The 18,845-nt window shown below is 45.6% G+C and overlaps 1 protein-coding gene across 1 annotated transcript; it reads right to left on the bottom strand.

Annotated features, from left to right (window-relative positions):
• Nucleotides 1–5,551: 5,551 nt before the first annotated feature.
• TRAF1 (TNF receptor associated factor 1) lies at nucleotides 5,552–17,787 on the bottom strand. The gene is made up of 9 exons (XM_063316171.1): nucleotides 17,264–17,787; nucleotides 15,435–15,507; nucleotides 12,810–12,908; nucleotides 12,128–12,244; nucleotides 10,122–10,187; nucleotides 9,587–9,997; nucleotides 9,118–9,295; nucleotides 8,269–8,417; nucleotides 5,552–6,300 (listed from the first exon to the last, which is right to left on the bottom strand). Exons 1-9 carry the CDS (start codon nucleotides 17,476–17,478, stop codon nucleotides 6,082–6,084), a joined length of 1,527 nt encoding a protein of 508 aa, XP_063172241.1. The 5' UTR covers nucleotides 17,479–17,787; the 3' UTR covers nucleotides 5,552–6,081.
• Between the last annotated feature and the right edge of the window lie 1,058 nt (nucleotides 17,788–18,845).

Below are 18,845 nucleotides of genomic sequence, written 5' to 3'. Positions count from 1 at the left end.
TGTTAATTACAGCTGTCACCATTTGACTCCCACCCAAAACCGATGCCCCAGGTTTGTACAACGGTCATTTTCTAGGGGAGTCCTTAGAACCCTGATTTGAAAGGTCTGTACCAATCCCAAGCTCGATCAAACAAAAGGATGCCAAACTGGTGCAAAACTTTGACACCGGTTCTGGCTGGAAGTCAAACGTTGTGGCAGGGGTCTGGAGTGGGCTAATTTGGGGCAAAGCAATCCTCAGGAGCCACAACCAGTTGGCCAAATGATAGCAACCTCCCTGTTGAGTTTTGGCCCTCACAGTTGAGGCAAGGACCAAGCAAGGCCTTTCCTGGGAACTGGCTGCAGCTTTTGCCTGATGCCCTGAAAAATATTTTCACCAGCCTGTTTGCAAGCAGGCTTTGGAAGGCTTAAACTCTGCTGTGAGTCATGATGGAGCAGTTGTGAGTCATGACACAGTTACAGTTATAAATACATGTGTTGCATATCCTCCCTCCCCCCCCCTTCCTCTTCTTAATGCCTTTTGCAGAGCCAGGTGCCAGCCAAACACAGAACAAGTTTTGTTCCCCTTGGGAGTGTTTTCCTTACATCCCTTTCGACTAAGCTATCCTTGCCTTGCCTAGATGTCATCAAAAGGATGACAACAACAGCCTTAATGCTCAGATGCCTCTGAAATCCTCCTTCTGTAAGATGGGCAGATTCCAGACTTAGTTTTGTTGTTGCTGTTGTTGTTAACTAAACACAAATCAAAAGAAAAAAGGAGGGAGGGAGGGAGGGGAAAGGATAGAAAAAGAAACAAAAATTAGAAATATGTAAATGACTTCTGACATTCTTTTCAATACATAATTACAATCTTATTGTCCCTTAGCAGTTTCCAGATCTGGAACTCTGCTTTGGCTTTTTGCTAGACCCTCAGGATTCTCTCAATGGAGTTTGGAATATAGTGTATATTCTTGGAGTGGAAGCGTTCTGAAATCAGAAATTAGTTTTAAGAGCATATGCAAATCCCTCCTGGTTGTAAAGATCTTATAAAGGGAAGGGATCCCTCTGCAGAGATATGGCTTTATTCTACTTCCTTTAAAAATGGCACCCCTTTTAATCCCACATATCTATCTGTGGTCCCCAGGCATTAACGGTTAACATAAGCTCCCATGATGATTTTCCAGGAATCACTCTCCATCCCTTGATTCCCAGGAAGAGAACTTCTGGGAAATTGCTATCACCCCCTGTCCTTTAGAGCCAGGAGGCGGACTTCAAACTCTCCTGGACATTCAAGTGGTTTCATGGAAAATGGCTAGAAACAACATTTTGGAAGATGTTGTCATATAATTCATTCCAGACTGGAGGTGGGGGGGGGGACTTCCTGGAGAACCTGCTCTACCACTGATCAAACAAGGAGGAGGGACAGTCTTCTGTTTTGAGCCCACGTTAAGCCCCACAAACCCCAAGTCCATGTTAATTGCAAACAATAATCTGGAAACGGCCATGGCTTTGTTAAACAGCATCCATTTCAGCATAAACTTTCCCCATATTTGTCTGGTTCCAATGTTTTCATTCTGCTCAGGTTAATTCCAGAGCTTCTGTGTTTTTCTGACAAATTGCAGATATAAATGCAAAATCTCAAGGTTGGCATTTGTGGGCTTAGCCCACTCTCTGCAAAGGTCCAGAAGCTGGAGGCTCAGCTTTGAACAAGCTCAGTTCTGGGGAGCTGAAAGGGATTCTTGCCATCTACACCTGATATGCACCGTTGCAGACTGAGGGACAAGGATTGGGATCTTTTGAGGGAGATGGGCAGTGACCAAATTTGGAATATAAACAAACAATCAAACAAAAATTATTTTCAGCAGGGGTGGGCAACTGGCCACCCTAGAGCCACATCCAGTCCTTGGACTCGTTTTATGCAGTCCTTAATAATGTCATCTTCAGCAAAGGATCGTTACCTTGTCGTGGTGCTGGAGCTTGAGCACCTCAATGATGCCATGAGCTAAACCGTGAAGGGCCACCCAAGACGGGAAGGTCATGACAGAGAGGTCAGACTAAATGCGATCCCTGGGGAAGGTAATGGCAACCCACCCCAGTATTCTTGCCGTGAAAACTAAATGGATCAGTACAACCAGAGATATGTCGGTATACCATCGGAAGGTGAGACCCCCAGGTCGGAAGATGGTCAAAATGCTACTGGGGAGGAACAGAGGATGAGCTCAACTAGCCCCAGACGTGATGACGCAGCTAGCTCAAAGCCGAAAGGACGGCTAGCGGCCGACGGTGCTGGCGGTGAACGGCGAATCCGATGTTCTAAGGATCAACACACCATTGGAACCTGGAATGTAAGATCTATGAGCCAGGGCAAATTGGATGTGGTTATTGGTGAGATGTCAAGATTAAAGATAGACATTCTGGGCGTCAGTGAACTGAAATGGACTGGAATGGGCCACTTCACATCAAATGACCACCAGATCTACTACTGTGGACAAGAGGACCACAGAAGAAATGGAGTAGCTTTCATAATTAATAGGAAAGTGGCTAAAGCAGTGCTTGGATACAACCCAAAAAACGACAGAATGATCTCAATTCGAATTCAGGGCAAGCCATCTAACATCACAGTGATCCAAATATACGCCCCAACCACAAATGCTGAAGAAGCTGAAGTAGAGCAGTTCTATGAGGATCTGCAGCACCTACTGGACAACACGCCTAAAAGAGATGTTATTTTCATCACAGGAGACTGGAATGCTAAGGTGGGCAGTCAAATGACACCTGGAATTACAGGTAAGTATGGCCTGGGAGAACAAAATGAAGCAGGACATAGGCTGATAGAATTTTGCCAAGACAATTCACTCTGCATAACAAACACTCTCTTCCAACAACCTAAGAGACGGCTTTATACATGGACTTCACCAGATGGACAACACCGAAATCAGATTGATTACATCCTTTGCAGCCAAAGGTGGCGGACATCTGTACAGTCGGTAAAAACAAGGCCTGGAGCTGACTGTAGTTCAGATCACGAACTTCTTCTTGCACAATTTAGGATCAGACTAAAGAGATTAGGGAAGACCCACAGATCAGCTAGATATGAGCTCACTAATATTCCTAAGGAATATGCAGTGGAGGTGAAGAATAGATTTAAGGGACTGGACTTAGTAGATAGGGTCCCGGAAGAACTCTGGACAGAAGTTGGCAGCATTGTTCAGGAGGCAGCAACAAAATACATCCCAAAGAAAGAGAAAACCAAGAAGGCAAAATGGCTGTCTGCTGAGACACTAGAAGTAGCCCAAGAAAGAAGGAAAGCAAAAGGCAACAGTGATAGGGGGAGATATGCCCAATTAAATGCAAAATTCCAGAGGTTAGCCAGAAGAGATAAGGAATTATTTTTAAACAAGCAATGTGCGGAAGTGGAAGAAGACAATAGAATAGGAAGGACAAGAGACCTCTTCCAGAAAATTAGAAACATCGGAGGTAAATTCCAGGCCAAAATGGGTATGATCAAAAACAAAGATGGCAAGGACCTAACAGAAGAAGAAGAGATCAAGAAAAGGTGGCAAGAATATACAGAAGACCTGTATAGGAAGGATAACAATATCGGGGATAGCTTTGATGGTGTGGTCAGTGAGCTAGAGCCAGACATCCTGAAGAGTGAGGTTGAATGGGCCTTAAGAAGCATTGCTAATAACAAGGCAACAGGAGACGACGGCATCCCAGCTGAACTGTTCAAAATCTTGCAAGATGATGCTGTCAAGGTAATGCATGCTATATGCCAGCAAATTTGGAAAACACAAGAATGGCCATCAGACTGGAAAAAATCAACTTATATCCCCATACCAAAAAAGGGAAACACTAAAGAATGTTCAAACTATCGAACAGTGGCACTCATTTCACATGCCAGTAAGGTAATGCTCAAGATCCTGCAAGGTAGACTTCAGCAGTTCATGGAGCGAGAATTGCCAGATGTACAAGCTGGGTTTAGAAAAGGCAGAGGAACTAGAGACCAAATTGCCAATATCCGCTGGATAATGGAAAAAGCCAGGGAGTTTCAGAAAAACATCTATTTCTGTTTTATTGACTATTCTAAAGCCTTTGACTGTGTGGACCATAACAAATTGTGGCAAGTTCTTAGTGGTATGGGGATACCAAGTCATCTTGTATGCCTCCTGAAGAATCTGTATAACGACCAAGTAGCAACAGTAAGAACAGACCACGGAACAACAGACTGGTTTAAGATTGGGAAAGGAGTACGGCAGGGCTGTATCCTCTCACCCTACCTATTCAACTTGTACGCAGAACACATCATGCGACAAGCTGGCCTTGAGGAATCCAAGGCTGGAGTTAAAATCTCTGGAAGAAACATTAACAATCTCAGATATGCAGATGATACCACTTTGATGGCTGAAAGTGAAGAGGAACTGAGGAGCCTTATGATGAAGGTGAAAGAAGAAAGTGCAAAAGCTGGTTTGCAGCTAAACCTCAAAAAAACCAAGATTATGGCAACCAGCTTGATTGATAACTGGCAAATAGAGGGAGAAAATGTAGAAGCAGTGAAAGACTTTGTATTCCTAGGTGCGAAGATTACTGCAGATGCTGACTGCAGTCAGGAAATCAGAAGACGCTTAATCCTTGGAAGAAGAGCAATGAAAAATCTCGATAAAATAGTTAAGAGCAGAGACATCACACTGACAACAAAGGTCCGCATAATTAAAGCAATGGTGTTCCCCGTAGTAACATATGGCTGCGAGAGCTGGACCATAAGGAAGGCTGAGCGAAGGAAGATCGATGCTTTTGAACTGTGGTGTTGGAGGAAAATTCTGAGAGTGCCTTGGACTGCAAGAAGATCAAACCAGTCCATCCTCCAGGAAATAAAGCCAGACTGCTCACTTGAGGGAATGATATTAAAGGCCAAACTGAAATACTTTGGCCACATAATGAGAAGACAGGACACCCTGGAGAAGATGCTGATGCTAGGGAGAGTGGAAGGCAAAAGGAAGAGGGGCCGACCAAGGGCAAGGTGGATGGATGATATTCTAGAGGTGACGGAATCGTCCCTGAGGGAGCTGGGGGTGTTGACGACCGACAGGAAGCTCTGGCGTGGGCTGGTCCATGAAGTCACGAAGAGTCGGAAGCGACTAAACGAATAAACAACAACAACAATAATGTCATGCAATTCTTGCTCATTTTCTATTATCAACACCCTTTGCAAGAATCAGTTCTGATCACAAGAGTTGCTTTTCTAGAGCTCCTTTGGGGAGACAGAAGTAATATTAAGAAATTACAGTTTTGATTCTCTCAGCTGTTTCCTTCAGCCCTACCCTATATGGTCTCCAACCAGATTACTGTACCTCTTAGGGAATGCAGTGCTTTCTTCTGATGTAAAGCAAAGCAAAGCAACCTTAGGCAGGGGCTAAGAGCAACTGGAAAATGCATTCAGGAGTGACCTTCATATAATTTTATGTTTTTTGAAAAGCAAAATGTTAAGACATCTTTCCCCAATAAAAGAAGATGAGTGTGTTCTAAAATGTGTTCTGACCCAAATGTGTATTTTTAAAGTAAGTTTTGGAATTGCTTCTTCGGAAGCATCTTTAATCAGTCAGTTAAATAAACTACACAGGATACACTGTACGCTAATTACGACACGTCTAATTGGGTTTACACCCTGTTTCCAGTCAATTAATTTCAAAAAATTAATAAGCTGAAAGTTGCCCTCCTGACCAAAAAAAAAAAATAGTAACATGACACTTCTCACACACTACACCCAAAATTTGGCATTCAATGTGCTCACAAAAACGGTCACATTTGTCATCTCACCATGCCAGATTTTGACTTTTACAAGGAAAGGAAAACAGCTTTTGAAAATGACACAAAGACAATGTCCTCTCGCTCTGGATTAGGACTAGGGACGCAAGGAAAGGAGTTGGAGACCAGAAACTGGAACACGCAGCCCACCTCCAGCGCAGACCCAAATCAGTTCCACTGCAGTGCTGGATCAGCCCTTTTGCAGGGCCAAATCAACCTTCTTGTAAATCCGTATCACCCGAGATGTTTCCAGTTTTGCTCCCAGCTTTTAAATATGCCCTCGCTCCAGAAAGACAGGATTCATGAACCGGTTTCTACGATGCACTTGAGGAACAAGGTGCCTTCTTTTAAATAAGCGTATTTCGGTGACTGCAACTTGGCCAAAGGGACAAATCTGGCAAAGCCGTTGGCCTCGTTCATGTCCGTCTCTGGCCTCTGAAAGGAGGCGGAGGTGGGGTCAGGATGGAGAGCCATCGCAAGATGGTCTCCGTCGTCCTGGCTGAGCAACACAAAGGTAATCTGCAAGGCAGCAGAGAAAAAGGATGGGGTTAGCTTTCTGTTATGGAGAACAGGGAACCTCCTTGTAGTGCCTGTGCTGGGCTTTGGTTCTCAGGCATCGTCAGTAAGCAAAGGCACTACAAGGACAGGTGTAGCCAAGGAGGAAAAGCAGATTCTTCCCGTATCTCAAGGCCACCAGATGGAAGAACTTCTGTGGCTGAACAGAGTGTGAGGACAAAACATCTGAAAAGCCAATCCATTTGAATGCCTTCCTGGAGGGAAGAGTGGGGGAGAGGAGAGAAAAGCCCCCCACCAGCACCCTTGCTTTGCAACCCAACATGGGCACAATCCACCCCAAGGGAGCTGTTCACCCATCGCTCAAGGTTGCTCCATAGTTGGCACCGAAGACACTTCCCTGTCCTGCCAGATCTGATTTTTGGACTTAGGTCCAAAGTTCAGGAGCTCTATCCATCAGCTCTGACTCATCCAACCCGAAGCTGCACTCCTCCACATTTCTCAGAAATGCAAACAATGTGCTTTGTGAGCCCATTCTCAAAATATTCAACCTAGCGGTCCGATGAGCTGAACTGGAGAGACCGTCAAAGAGAGGCCAATAAAACAGAGCGGAAACCCCTCCCAGCAGTGGGCAGGAGAGACAGGATCAGGAATCTCCCAAGAAAGAGCCATGAGCAATGTTACAAAGGCGGAGGCCTTGGCAAGATCCCAGTCATGCTCACCTCTCCGCACCAGACCCAATTACCAAGGTGTCTCTTCATAGTCTTTCAGTATCAAAGAAAAAGGAAATGCCTTCAGTGAAAGCGTGGTAATATTAATTTAGGGGATCTCATGCGTCTTGACTAAAATCCCACATCTCCTGCAGGCAAGCGGCCAGCCATTCCTCTTTGGCTGTTCCTTAACAGTAGCTTTGGAATGCCAACTGTGCTGGGCCACCAGCTTGCCGCTGAACTCACTCTTATCTAGAGGAAATGGCAGGGTTGACGTAAGAGGCGGAGATTAACTCGTCTGCCGTTTGTAGGACTTAGCGTCCTTTAATCCCTTTCCTTTCGAGGGATCCCGTGTTTTCAACACTGGAGATCAGTCTGTGTTTTTTTCTGGTTCAGTCGTCAGTTTAGGAAGACCAGCCTGTCTTTCCACAGTGGATCCCTTTGTGAAGTGGGGGATGGACTTAAATTACAAGCCTGTTTGAAAACCTCCCCCTCCCCCGCCCAAAGATTCATTGGTTCTGGGAGACGTTGTGACATCAGATATACTGGAGAAGACAGTCCCTCCGGAGTCTTCATCAGGCTGCCCCCCTGCCCCCCACCCATGAATTAGGGCTTCAGCTCTCAGAATTCACAGCCCAGAAGAGCTGGGTTTCTCCCATGCTGGCTATGTATTTTTTAATTCCATTTTGTTTTATTTATCTTATCTTTTATCTTATTTTCTTTCTATGGTTTATGTTACAGTATGTCAAGCTGCTTAACGAATGGAAGAAAATCCCCAAACCCTTTGACTCTGATTTTTCATTGAGGATTTCCAGGAAGGTTGCCAAGTTCTGTGCTCAAGTGCCGTGGTTGTCAGAAGGTTCAGCTTTTATTCTGGAGGGTTGTATGAAAGGTCTCAGCTGTTCGGGGTCATTTTCTCCAGCCAGCCTTCATTATATTGCTTCTTTCACTCTGCACTGCATGGCATTTTTATTGGTTTCACTTGTTACTATTATTTCCTTCCTTACTTTTTGGCCTCTCACTAAATCAGGAAAGTAAATAATGCACAGTGATGCATTATTACTCCCTGGCCTCTTCTGCCCAGCTTCTGGCTTCATCCATCCAACTGTAAGCAGTATTTTCTCCATTTTCCCCTCCTAAGCCTGGGCTGGCTGCCTCCAGATGACCCATGCAGAAGTGCTAAAACCCAGGCAGCCAATGCACCATCTCCATTCTCCCTTTGCTGCAAGTTCTCTTCATGGCAACGACAATTGATCTCCATTACCTTGTGCGTGAAAGGCCAAGGGAGCAGTGCATCATGGTCCCCCTTGAGGAGTACGATGAAGAGCGAGATGTGTGTTCCCTTGCCTCTGCCTTCTCCATTCAGATAGATCCTCACACACAGTTTGTACCCATATCGGGAGGTGTAGAAGGCTGAAAACAGGGAGACCTTGGAAATTAAGAGGCAGTTTCATCTGGGAGGGGAGGGGAGAGAAGGGGGGGGAGAAGGAAGAAGAGGGGAGGGGAGGGAGGAAGAGAAGATGGGAGGGAGGGAGGGAGGGAGGGAGGGAGAAGAGGGGAGGGGATGGAGAGGTGGAGGCAGGAACTTGATGAAGAATCAAAGCCACATTTATCAAAGCATTCCGGAGAACATGCTGCAGATCTCATGCCTAATTCCACTGAGCTGCAGCATTTAGCCGTTTACCAGGAATGCACCAGGACTGACTTTTGAGTAGATCAAGTGAAGAATCCACTGATCAGTCAATCAGTGCATTGGAAGAACCAGTCCCCTCTCCTCTTCAGCTAAGCAGCAGTCTTCTTTCAAGGGTTTACATTTTTTTTAAATTCTCTATAACAGGCCCAAAATTGCACCTAGCGTTTTTTTCAGCCTCATCTAAGTGCTCAAAAAAAGATGAGCAACTTTAATGAGCATCAGAGAGAGGCTGCATAAGGTCCAAAGTCTTCTTTGCTTTTCAAGCATGCATGGTCCTAATGCTGACACCATTTCTAAAGCAACCTTCTCCTACCTGGTGCCCTCCAGATGCACTGGATTTTTACTCCCTCCCATCGCTAACAGCTAAACCGCATTGAATGCTTCAGTGTAAAAAAGGCTGGTTTTGATATAGAGGCTCACCGGGTGATTGGAAGCTGTTGATCTTCCCACATATGGCTTCGTAGCATTTCTGATGAACATCAGTAATTTTCCAGAGGAAGACACCATCATAAGAAACTTGCTTGGAGGAGTGAAGTCTCTTCTCCAGTCTGAGAAGCGTGACATCTTTCTGCGCCAGGCATCGCTGGAGATCAGCAATCTTGGAGAGGAGAAAAGTTCATTCTTTTTGGATTGCAAGGGCACCTCTGTGCCCTGGCAGAGATTAAGGCCTGTTTGGTACACTGTGCAAGTCTCTGGTTTGCTTAATCGGGGTTTACTCAGTTGGCTGGGCTCCCCCATTCAGCTGAGCTATCACATCACTAGTTCACCGATCTCGTCACTTGGGGGCTTCTAGCTGAGTCTTGTGTACAAATTCATTGTTATCACAGTGGAACAATACTGTGGCTCACTGTGATGGGCAATCCTCACCACTGCCTTTCTGCAGACTTACCTTCAGCTCTAAGCCACGAATCATATCTTGGTCAAGGCCCCTCTGTCCCCGGAAGGCCAAGATTTTCTGGCGGGATGAAGTCATCTCCTTGCTCAGCACTGATGTGATGTTCTCAAAGACCTGCAGCTTGCTCTCCAGCCAGGAGACCCTCTTCACTTTTCTCAACAGCGTGCACCAGCTCACCTCCCCCTCCTCCACAGGCAATGCAGAGAAGGAGCTTTCTTCCCCAGGATCTTGAATCTTCAGGCTGGGGGGGGCATTCATCCAAAGCTTGGCATCTACTGATGGTGCGTTGGGCTGACTGACTCTTGGGGATGAATTCGCCTTCAGGTGCTTGACATACTGGAGCAGCAGCAACAGGTGCCTTCCCGCAGCGTTCTTCTCATGTGCTTTTTGGTCCCCTGTGTTTCCCTGTTGGGAAGGAACAGGGCACCCTCAACAGGAGAAAGACTCTCAGTCTGGCATCCATCTAGGGCACTGGCTGGAGTCTCCACACCTTGACAGAGCTCCTACTGCCCACAGCTTCCCAGCCTACCTTGAAGGAGCATCCAATCCTGGAAAATCGGCAACCTTCATCACTGGGGGAAAGCCCTGAAGGATTCTACTGGGGAAAGGATTGGCAAAAATTGAAAGAGAGACAGAGATGAGAGAGGGGGGTGGGTGGGTGGAGAGAGAAAGGGAGACAGAAGAAGGGGATGGATGGATGGATGGAGATAGGTAGGTAGGTAGGTAGATAACAGACATAGAGACATAGAGAAAAAATAGAAATATAAACATTTTAAATTAAAATGTAGACTTTCATAACTTCCCTTGTCTTAACCCTACTTAAAAAAATCAGGGCTCGATAGGATGAGAAGGGTTACCAGGGAATAAGGTGTTCCCTGTATTGGGGGAGATAGGCGGTAATATAAATTTAACTAATAAATATAAACAAATAAATAATCCTATGCACTTTTAGTATTTATTTTAATTTCACATCTGCACCCTTGGAATAAAAATTGCTATGTCGCACTCCCATGGAAAGCCCTATTTTTTTTTCTACCACTGGAGCTGTGATGAGGGGAATATGCATTTCATGCAGCTGTCCCGATGAGATCTGTCGGAGTACACACACACACACACACACACTTACACACTTAACCTGGTGAACATAGACTGGGAAGGTGAAGGAGTGTGTCTCAAACATACAAGATGAGTGATCAGACCCCTCTGCAGGACGTCGTCTGCAGTGCACTTTCCTCCAGACTCAAAAGTCTTTCTGAAATACTTTGACCAGATCAACTTTCAGCAGACTTTCAAAATAAAAAGCTGTTGAGCGGCAGGAGTGAAGGGGCATCTCAAGTTCTGCCAACTTGAGAAATAACATTTTTCTTGGACTGGGAAGAAAGTGTGAGCTGTGAAATGGTTCTGTCTCAGACTTTTTGTATAAAGTTTAGGCACTGAGCCCGGAAAAATGTCAGATATCAAGATAGCGGGCTGTCTAAGGGGGACTGTGCTCATTCCTCGTTATTCTTCCTGTGACTTTTGCAAACATATCCTGGGAAGACAGTGCAGAAACCCATCTCTGTCCCTGCGCATAGAGTTGTGGGACTAAAAAGACTGCAAAAACAGAAAGAGAAGTCTTAACGTTAATGTGATGGAAAGGCAAAATAATAATAATAATAATGAGTGAATTTTAAAAAGACTTTATCTTCTTTTTTAAACATGCACCAATAATAATAAGTAACAATACAGTGGAGACCTTAATACTAAGTGATCAGCTAAGTAATAGGAATCCCTTATTGTACAACAAATATTTTGATGTAATTTGTAGCATTTTTTTAATGTTATATGCAGTTCTGGATGAAAAAGCTGAATAATCTGCCTATTCACATTGACCTTTTAAATCATAGTTAATACTGATAGAAGACTTCTCTTTTTTCCATCTTGAATGGCCTAAGTTATCTAAACATTACAGTATTAATCATCTTTAGTCTATGCTGTACAAATACTACTGTACTGAAATAAGATAAAGTATTATATGTGCTACATACAAGGCTAAATGACCTCACAGGACTGTGGTAAAGGAGAGATTTTCCTGGCCTCCCTACCACCAAACTTCCAGCTTATGCTAGCAGGAGAAAAATGGGATATAAGAGTAATAATTAAGAGTAATAATTAAGAAAAATGGGATATAAGAGTAATAATTGCCAGCCAGCCAGCCAATCAAAGCCAGCAGTTCAGTCTGTGTTTGTGTGTGTGTGTGTGTGTGTGTGTGTTGTGTGCATTTGCTGGGAACAGGAAGAGAAAGCCACCCTGGGCTTTATGTTGGACAGGTGAAATCAAACAGATGGCCGTAAAATGAAGGTCCAAGATTTCCTTCGGCTGAAGGATTTTCAACATTTTAAGGTTTTGCTTTTTGTTTTTTGGAAAATGCCTTTTTTTCAATACTGCAACAGGCCAAGCCTCCAACATTTCCCTGCCATCCCCCCACCCCATGAACGCACACCTAAACGTGTCTAGATATGGGCCAAAAAAGTCGGACAGATTTTATGGCGGGACCTGGTGTTCGTTCTCGGATGTCCTGGGAAGATCGCCAGTGTCTGGATCCATCGACATCCTGCACATCGCTGCCTGACCATAGTTGACCAGGACATATTCACACGTGCGGCGATGATCCTGCAAGATAAGTTTTTAAAAAACGTTTAAAAACGTTACCCCCGGGGAAAGGGAATTTGATTTTTATAGGAACCCAAGGGTGTCTGCCCCTGGAGAAGATGCTGATGCTAGGGAGAGTGGAAGGCAAGAGGAAGAGGGGCCGACCAAGGGCAAGGTGGATGGATGATATTCTAGAAGTGACGGACCCATCCCTGGGGGAGCTGGGGGTGTTGACGACCGACAGGAAGCTCTGGCGTGGGCTGGTCCGTGAAGTCACGAAGAGTCGGAAGCGACTGAACGAATAAACAACAAAGGGTGTCTGCAGGGAAGGGGGTCCAAAAAGTGTGCATAAAAGGGGGCAGGGTTTTGATGGTATGGTGGTGACCACCATCTTGACTTTTTGATTGTGGACACCCCTGTAAGAAGATTTCCCTATCTGAGAGTTTAACCCTTCCCTTAGCCATCTCTGAGTTTACTGACAATAGCTTAGACATAGATAATAACTCAATAAGATGCTCTATGATCACCTCCCGTATCCATTCCATGCTTTCTCACCAGTCCCCAGCCACCACACCTTCTCACTTACTTCCAAATTGGTCATGGCACCCATCCACCTGCATCCCGGGATCCCACAATGTACAGCAAATTCCGGAATCTCCTTGTTAACGGCAGCCTTGCTAAGACCCTGGAAGCAAACAGGGACACACAAAATATGCCTAAACCTTGCAACACCATTATTTCTTTGGCTATGGCCTGCTGAGTAAAAACACAGGTAGGCGGGTTTACAACACTTGTTAAGCTATAAACCTGGGTTTATGAACTGCAATGGCTGGGATTGCACATGTTCTGGCCTAAACCATGGTTTGCAAGATGGGCGCTGAAATTAAATGGACCCAGCTTTAGCTGGATCCAGCAGGACTTTTGAAAATCTCCTTAATCGGTACCACTACTGAATTTTGGTTTTTGCTTTTTCAGTAGGGATGGGAGGACATTTTGTCAAGTGTCTTTAAATGAGGACATGGCGAAATGCAATTTTTAAAAGGGATTTCGATGTGGGAAGAAATGAAATAGACAGATGTGGCCATCCAGAGTGAGGGATTAGCTCTTAAAAGTGTTTTTTAAATCCATGTATAAAACATGTTGGTTGTATTGAATTAGGAGTACCCCCTCCTTTTTTTGTTTTAAATAGGCTTGTCATCTTTTGCCGCTCCAAGGCAAGTCTTCCTATACTGAGGCACATTTTTTTTATCCCCTTACATTTATTATTGCATTTATCACCCACTTTTTCTCTAAGAGTTCAAGGCAGCAAACATGCAGAAAATCTCACAGCATTCATCTTAAAAAGGACTTCGTGAAGTTGCCTGGGCTAAGAGTTATTGGCCCAAAGCCTTCCATGAATTTCATGGCCGGAGAGAGTCTCAAAACTGGATCCTGTTGGTTCCCAGCACTGTATTTTAACCATTATATTATGTTGGTTCTCTAATTTACATAATAAATTCACCCTGAGCAATTAGAGGGAATGTTGGAGGTTTGCAGGTCCCTCTCCACCCTTGACTTTTCATAAGAGCTTACCCAAATGGCAACATTTCCAAGAAAATTGCAAAACCATTTTCAGAAAGAACATGATTTTACAACAGTCAGATGTGGACTATTGCACCCTGTGGTACATCCAAGCCCAGGTTTTACCAAATGCCTGCCTGCTGCTTTATTCTTTCAGTCCAAAACAACCTCAAAGGAAGTTGCTTTTAACAGGCAGCGAACAGCTTCGTTGAAAGACTAATCAATCCCAGTAAAGAAAAGTCATCTGCGCTGGCACCCACGCGGTTCAATTAACTACGCCAGGCAAACCGTTGACCGAGGCTTTAATTGGGATTTCTGTCATCTGAAATTTTCAAACTAAAGAGGCACTTGGTTTTAGGGTGTTTCCGATGTCATAAATTGTCCCAGGAAAACCATTTCAACCATTGCTCAAAAGCTGGTTTGAAAATCAACGCTGAATCCGTTAAAGAGAAAGTATACAGTCTGGCTAAAACGCTTCTACCTTTGTTTGTAGTTTACCAAGTTATGGTGTTTATTGCCGCTTGTTGATTTTCCATTTGGCTTTGAAGGCTGTTTATAAATTTTAGAGGGGGGGAAAGGATAGCTAAGCTAGTCCAACATCCTAAGCCAGATGTTTGTTAATGTTTTGTATGCTAAATACATTTGGGTAACATTACAGGCAAATATTCCTGATGTGAGCTACGTACCAGCTTCCCCACATGGGGAAATGTTTGGATTCCTCTTCAGATAACTGACTCCCTGTAACTGAATAACCCTGTTCCCACCACAACACGCTTAATTAGTCAATGAGAGAGTTAGTGTGATGTCAGAAGTAGCCCCTAAGTAGTTCAATTTAGCCCAAAACAGATCCAGCCGTGCATGGAATGAAGACCTCCATCCCCCTAATGATGTCAGGATAATGCCTAACCCAGTTGCCCCGTTTTGTCTACTAAATCTTCCAAGAAAAAGAGTTTTCTAGACAGAGCAGCTAAAGAAGACATCTTCACCATGATTGAACCTACTATCAAGGCATGGCAGTATTGAACACACCCAAGTACTCGTTGACTGCACTGTTGGCTTAACTGTTAATGCCACAAAGGCTCCAGAGATTTCTTAGGAGAAGTGGGTGGGATTCTACATTCTCCAAATGGCGATCTCTCACCAGTCTATGTGCTTGTGTACTTCCATAACCACAGGCAAAGGGGTCTGGCTGGCTTAGTAGCTCACAGGGTTACGTGTGGCAAAAGGACCACTGTGTGAATGCAGGAGTTAACAGGACCATTTCACTGGCACTTTCCACTGTTCACACCTCTGTGCACTGCTTAGTAAACTCATACACCGAGTTTGTTTGCTCATTGTGTCTGTGAACATGTGAAATGGACTCTGGAGGAACTACAGCAGCCTTTTTGACACACTGTTGTTTGATAAGGGGATAAATTTCCACTCGGAAAAGCAGCCAGACTTGAAATCTCCCAATGTTGTTGAATCATGTGGAATTAATTTTTTTTCCAACTTAATGGCTTCATCATGACACAACGGCGGCAATAATCTTAGCACACAATGGTTCTATGAGTCCTTTCCACAACCTTTGTCCACATTCCCCATTTTTCAACTCTAACCTGTGCAGTTTACACATAATTAACCGTTGCTAAGTTCAGGGGAAGTAACATACCTTTTCTTCAGATCTCCCAGCAAGGCCAGAATCTTCTGCCTTACAGCCCTGACATATGGGGTTGTTATTGTTTCTGAGTGGAAAGGAAAAAGAAGAAAAATAAAATGGTCCCAGAGGGTTTTTTATGGGAATCCTTCAAAGGCCAGATTAGTTTATTTAGTTAAAAGAACTAACACTTATTTCAGCCACGGAGGTGGGGAAAATCCTTCAGATATGTGCAGGCATCTACAGGCTTCAAGACTGAAACTGATACCAAAAGGTTCATCATCACATTTCCAGACTAAAACTTCAGGATCTCTTAGACTCTGAATAGCAAGAGAATCTATGGCAGAGATCTTCACTATTTTTATATCTTGCCTTTATTGTTTTAAAACTCAAGGCAGCATCCTTAAGGCTCCCTCTTCCTATTTTCCCCACAACATTGTAAGGAGATTTGATTTGCGAGGGACTGGCCCAGAGTCACCCAGCTGGTTTTTATCCTTAAGGGAGTACCACAACTCATGGCCTCCTGGCTTCTAGTCCAGCACTTTAACCACTGCACCAGACTGTCTCTCTAATATTATCTTGAAATCGTTTTCCCAGGCCGGGACACCTATAAAGAACTCTTTTGGACATCCTCACCTAAAGTTTGAAGAGCAAGAAAGTTGGGGGTGGGGAGCAACCTCTTGTCAAGCATTTCCATGGCTCAAAAAAACAGAGCAGTTGAGAAGTCTTAAGGCATGATTTTTGCTAAATTGGTTTTTCCCTTTCCATGAAGAGGGAATATCAACAAGAACTATGGCAAAGCAGACACTGCCTTGGATGAGGATGGGAGATATAAAGGCAGAAGTTCTGGTTCACCAGCAAAGCCGGGTTTGTTTCCTTTTCCCTGCTCTAATCTAGCTTAATCCACTTCACCAGGTTATGAGAGTAGAGAGGAGGCCACGCTCTCTATGCAGAGAAAATTGTGCAGCAAAATAGTACGCATTTCTGTGACGCGTGCAAAAATGAAACAAAACATTGGTCGGCCTTTAAGAAGTCATCCTACAATTTTCTTGGTTTGGCTGCAATAAGCTTAGTGGGTGAGTAAATAGGTACCGTAGTCCTCGCCAGCACACAGAAGAAAGAGGAGAAGATTGAGATCTTTAGCGCAGAGCACAACCTGGCATTTGATGCATCATCTGGGTTTTCAAACTGGGGGTCTTTCTCATGTATCCCTGAATTTTCGCCCCCAGCCTTCAGAGAACGTTTGGACAATCACAGGAGAATCAGCCTGCCTTGCCTCTTGGTACCATTGACCAGCCTTGTCTTTTGCAATAGAAGGGACCTTCTACAATTCTCTCCACCCCACACCAGGCTCACTTCCCGCAGCATCCAGATCCCCTTGATTTCCCTCCCCACGGCCTGGCAGAGGGGAGTGAGGTGAGAGGGTCTTTCTCCCCCCAGAGAGGCAGAGAGGAACGGATGCTGCTAGGATTAGATGCTCTTCTGGGAGGTAGAGCAGCAGTTAGGAGGTCAACCCTGGGCTTGAGGACAGTGCCGGTGATGAAAGCCTAGGAGGAAATCTTTCCTCCACCTCTTAGTCAGGATAGGCATCCTAAGCTAATTGTCTCTCCAGCTTTCTTCATCCATGATGATCGGCCCTGGCTCTACATTTTGACAGCCTAGGAGAGTGCCCCGTGCCTCTCCCCCCGCATATTTCCGCCAAACCGCCCCCCCCCCCGCAAGTTTCATTCTCCCTCCTCTTTTCCTACGGGCACCAGACTGTCGTTTCAATTCCCTCTCTCTCTTTCTCTCCCCCCACCCCGCGCCCCTTTATCACGTGGCCTCCCTCTGCAAAAAAGACTCACCGGGTAATCCAGGTCAGGCAGGCCGTGTAATGGGGATTCCCGCAGAGATTCTGCAGCTCTTCCTGCAGGATGGTCCCGCTGGGGCTGCGGGAGTATTTTGGCTCCCCCGCGCTGGCGCAAACGCCAAGCGGGGAGCCCAAAGGTGGCTTGGATTCATCCAGAGAGGAGCTGGCTGCAGGAGCGCCCGAGCCGTTGCTTCGCTGTCTCTCTGCCATCCGCGCAGCCAGAGAGAAAGGGGACTTCAGATCAGCGGCGCGCTGGCGCTGCCTCGCCTGCCTGCAGCGCTCAGGCAGAAATCCCTCTCCAAGGGCCAAGGTGTCTCCGGCCTGCCGGGGTGGCTTGAAAGCTAGCGAGCTGTCGTTCCAAGGTGGCCTTCAAAGGCTGCCGGGCGGTGGCGAAGGGAGCCGAGCGCAAGGCTTTGAGGCAGCCGAGGCAGGAAGTTGCAAAGTCAGCCTTCAAATTCCCCCGAAAACACAGAGACGCAGAGCAGAGGGCAGGAAAGACAGAGGAGCAGCATGCATGGAGGGCAGAGGGACCAGCTGGCCTATCCACAGTGTCCACCTCAACCCAGGAAAGAGATGCCTGGATGGAGGAGGGGGGCTGGGTCCCAGGCTTTGCCGGAGGGAGGAAATAGGGCAGGATTTTGCCCTATGTCTGCGCCATCTTCACAGATGAATGGGCCTGGCCAAGTCTGTGTGGGTAAACATTCAGATTTGTTGAAGGGTCTTCTGGGGGGAGGCTGGGGGCCAGTGATGTGCGTGACTTCTCTCTCCCTTTGAGAAACATCCTGTTGTCCTGGTGTGTGTGTGTGTGTTTCTGTTCCTTCCACTACACCATGCCCAAGTCCTCTGCCCTCAAATCCTACCATGATCCCTCCGCTAGTCTTAGGCTGACCTATTTTCTCAGTGCAAGTGGAGCTCAACCAGTCGGGCAGCTGTTAATCATGACAAAAGCCAGATCCAGAGAAGTTTGCTCTTATCTCAAACCGTTCAGCTCTTTTGGCCCATTAGCCCAAAACCGCTTTCCAAGGGCCCCCTAATCCAAGCCAAGCCTTGGAAGAAGAAGTTCAGATGTTTTGTTCTGCTTGCCTGGGCTCAAGATCTCCCAGATAAGGCTCCTAAGACCCGTTTTCTCTAGGATGGGGAGCAGGCACCCCTAGCATTTCTTATCTGTGCAATATGCAAGGTGCGCAGCAGGTTGATCTGTTTACCTAATTGGTTAATCAGTATCTGTTTTATGCATGCAGTGGGTTTTATGGACTACTCATTGACCAATCCTCCCCCTCCTCCTCCTCCTCCTCCTGTTTAATTTTTCTAAAATGAAGCTCACACGTGGAGGAAGACAGGGCAAGGGCGTTGCCAATTTGATTGCCTGAACACCCTTCGCAAAGATGCTGCTGCAGTAACCCACTTCATCATCCTATCAACGTAAACCTCCTTTAAACAGAGCTAGGCACAAAACTGTATGTGATCTATCCATACAACATTCTTGGTCACCATATGAAAGCTGTTCTATCTTTGCCTTTTTGGGGGGGGTATATTTTCCAGCTTCCCTGTCTGGCCCACAGCCTGGACGGTCCTGA

This window comes from Candoia aspera, chromosome 16 (assembly GCF_035149785.1).
Source record: "Candoia aspera isolate rCanAsp1 chromosome 16, rCanAsp1.hap2, whole genome shotgun sequence".
NCBI lineage: Eukaryota > Metazoa > Chordata > Lepidosauria > Squamata > Boidae > Candoia > Candoia aspera.
Note: the sequence above shows the minus strand (reverse complement) of the source record. Positions and strands in the feature narration are given on the sequence as shown.

Coding starts and splice junctions, on each gene's coding strand:
- TRAF1 (XM_063316171.1), bottom strand. CDS start 17,478: ATGGCAGAGAGACAGCGAAGCAACGGCTCGGGCGCTCCTGCAGCCAGC. Junction 15,508..17,263: donor TGCCTGACCTGGATTACCCG/GTGAGTCTTTTT, acceptor CTTTCCACTCAG/AAACAATAACAACCCCATAT. Junction 12,245..12,809: donor GTGCCATGACCAATTTGGAA/GTAAGTGAGAAG, acceptor CTTATCTTGCAG/GATCATCGCCGCACGTGTGA.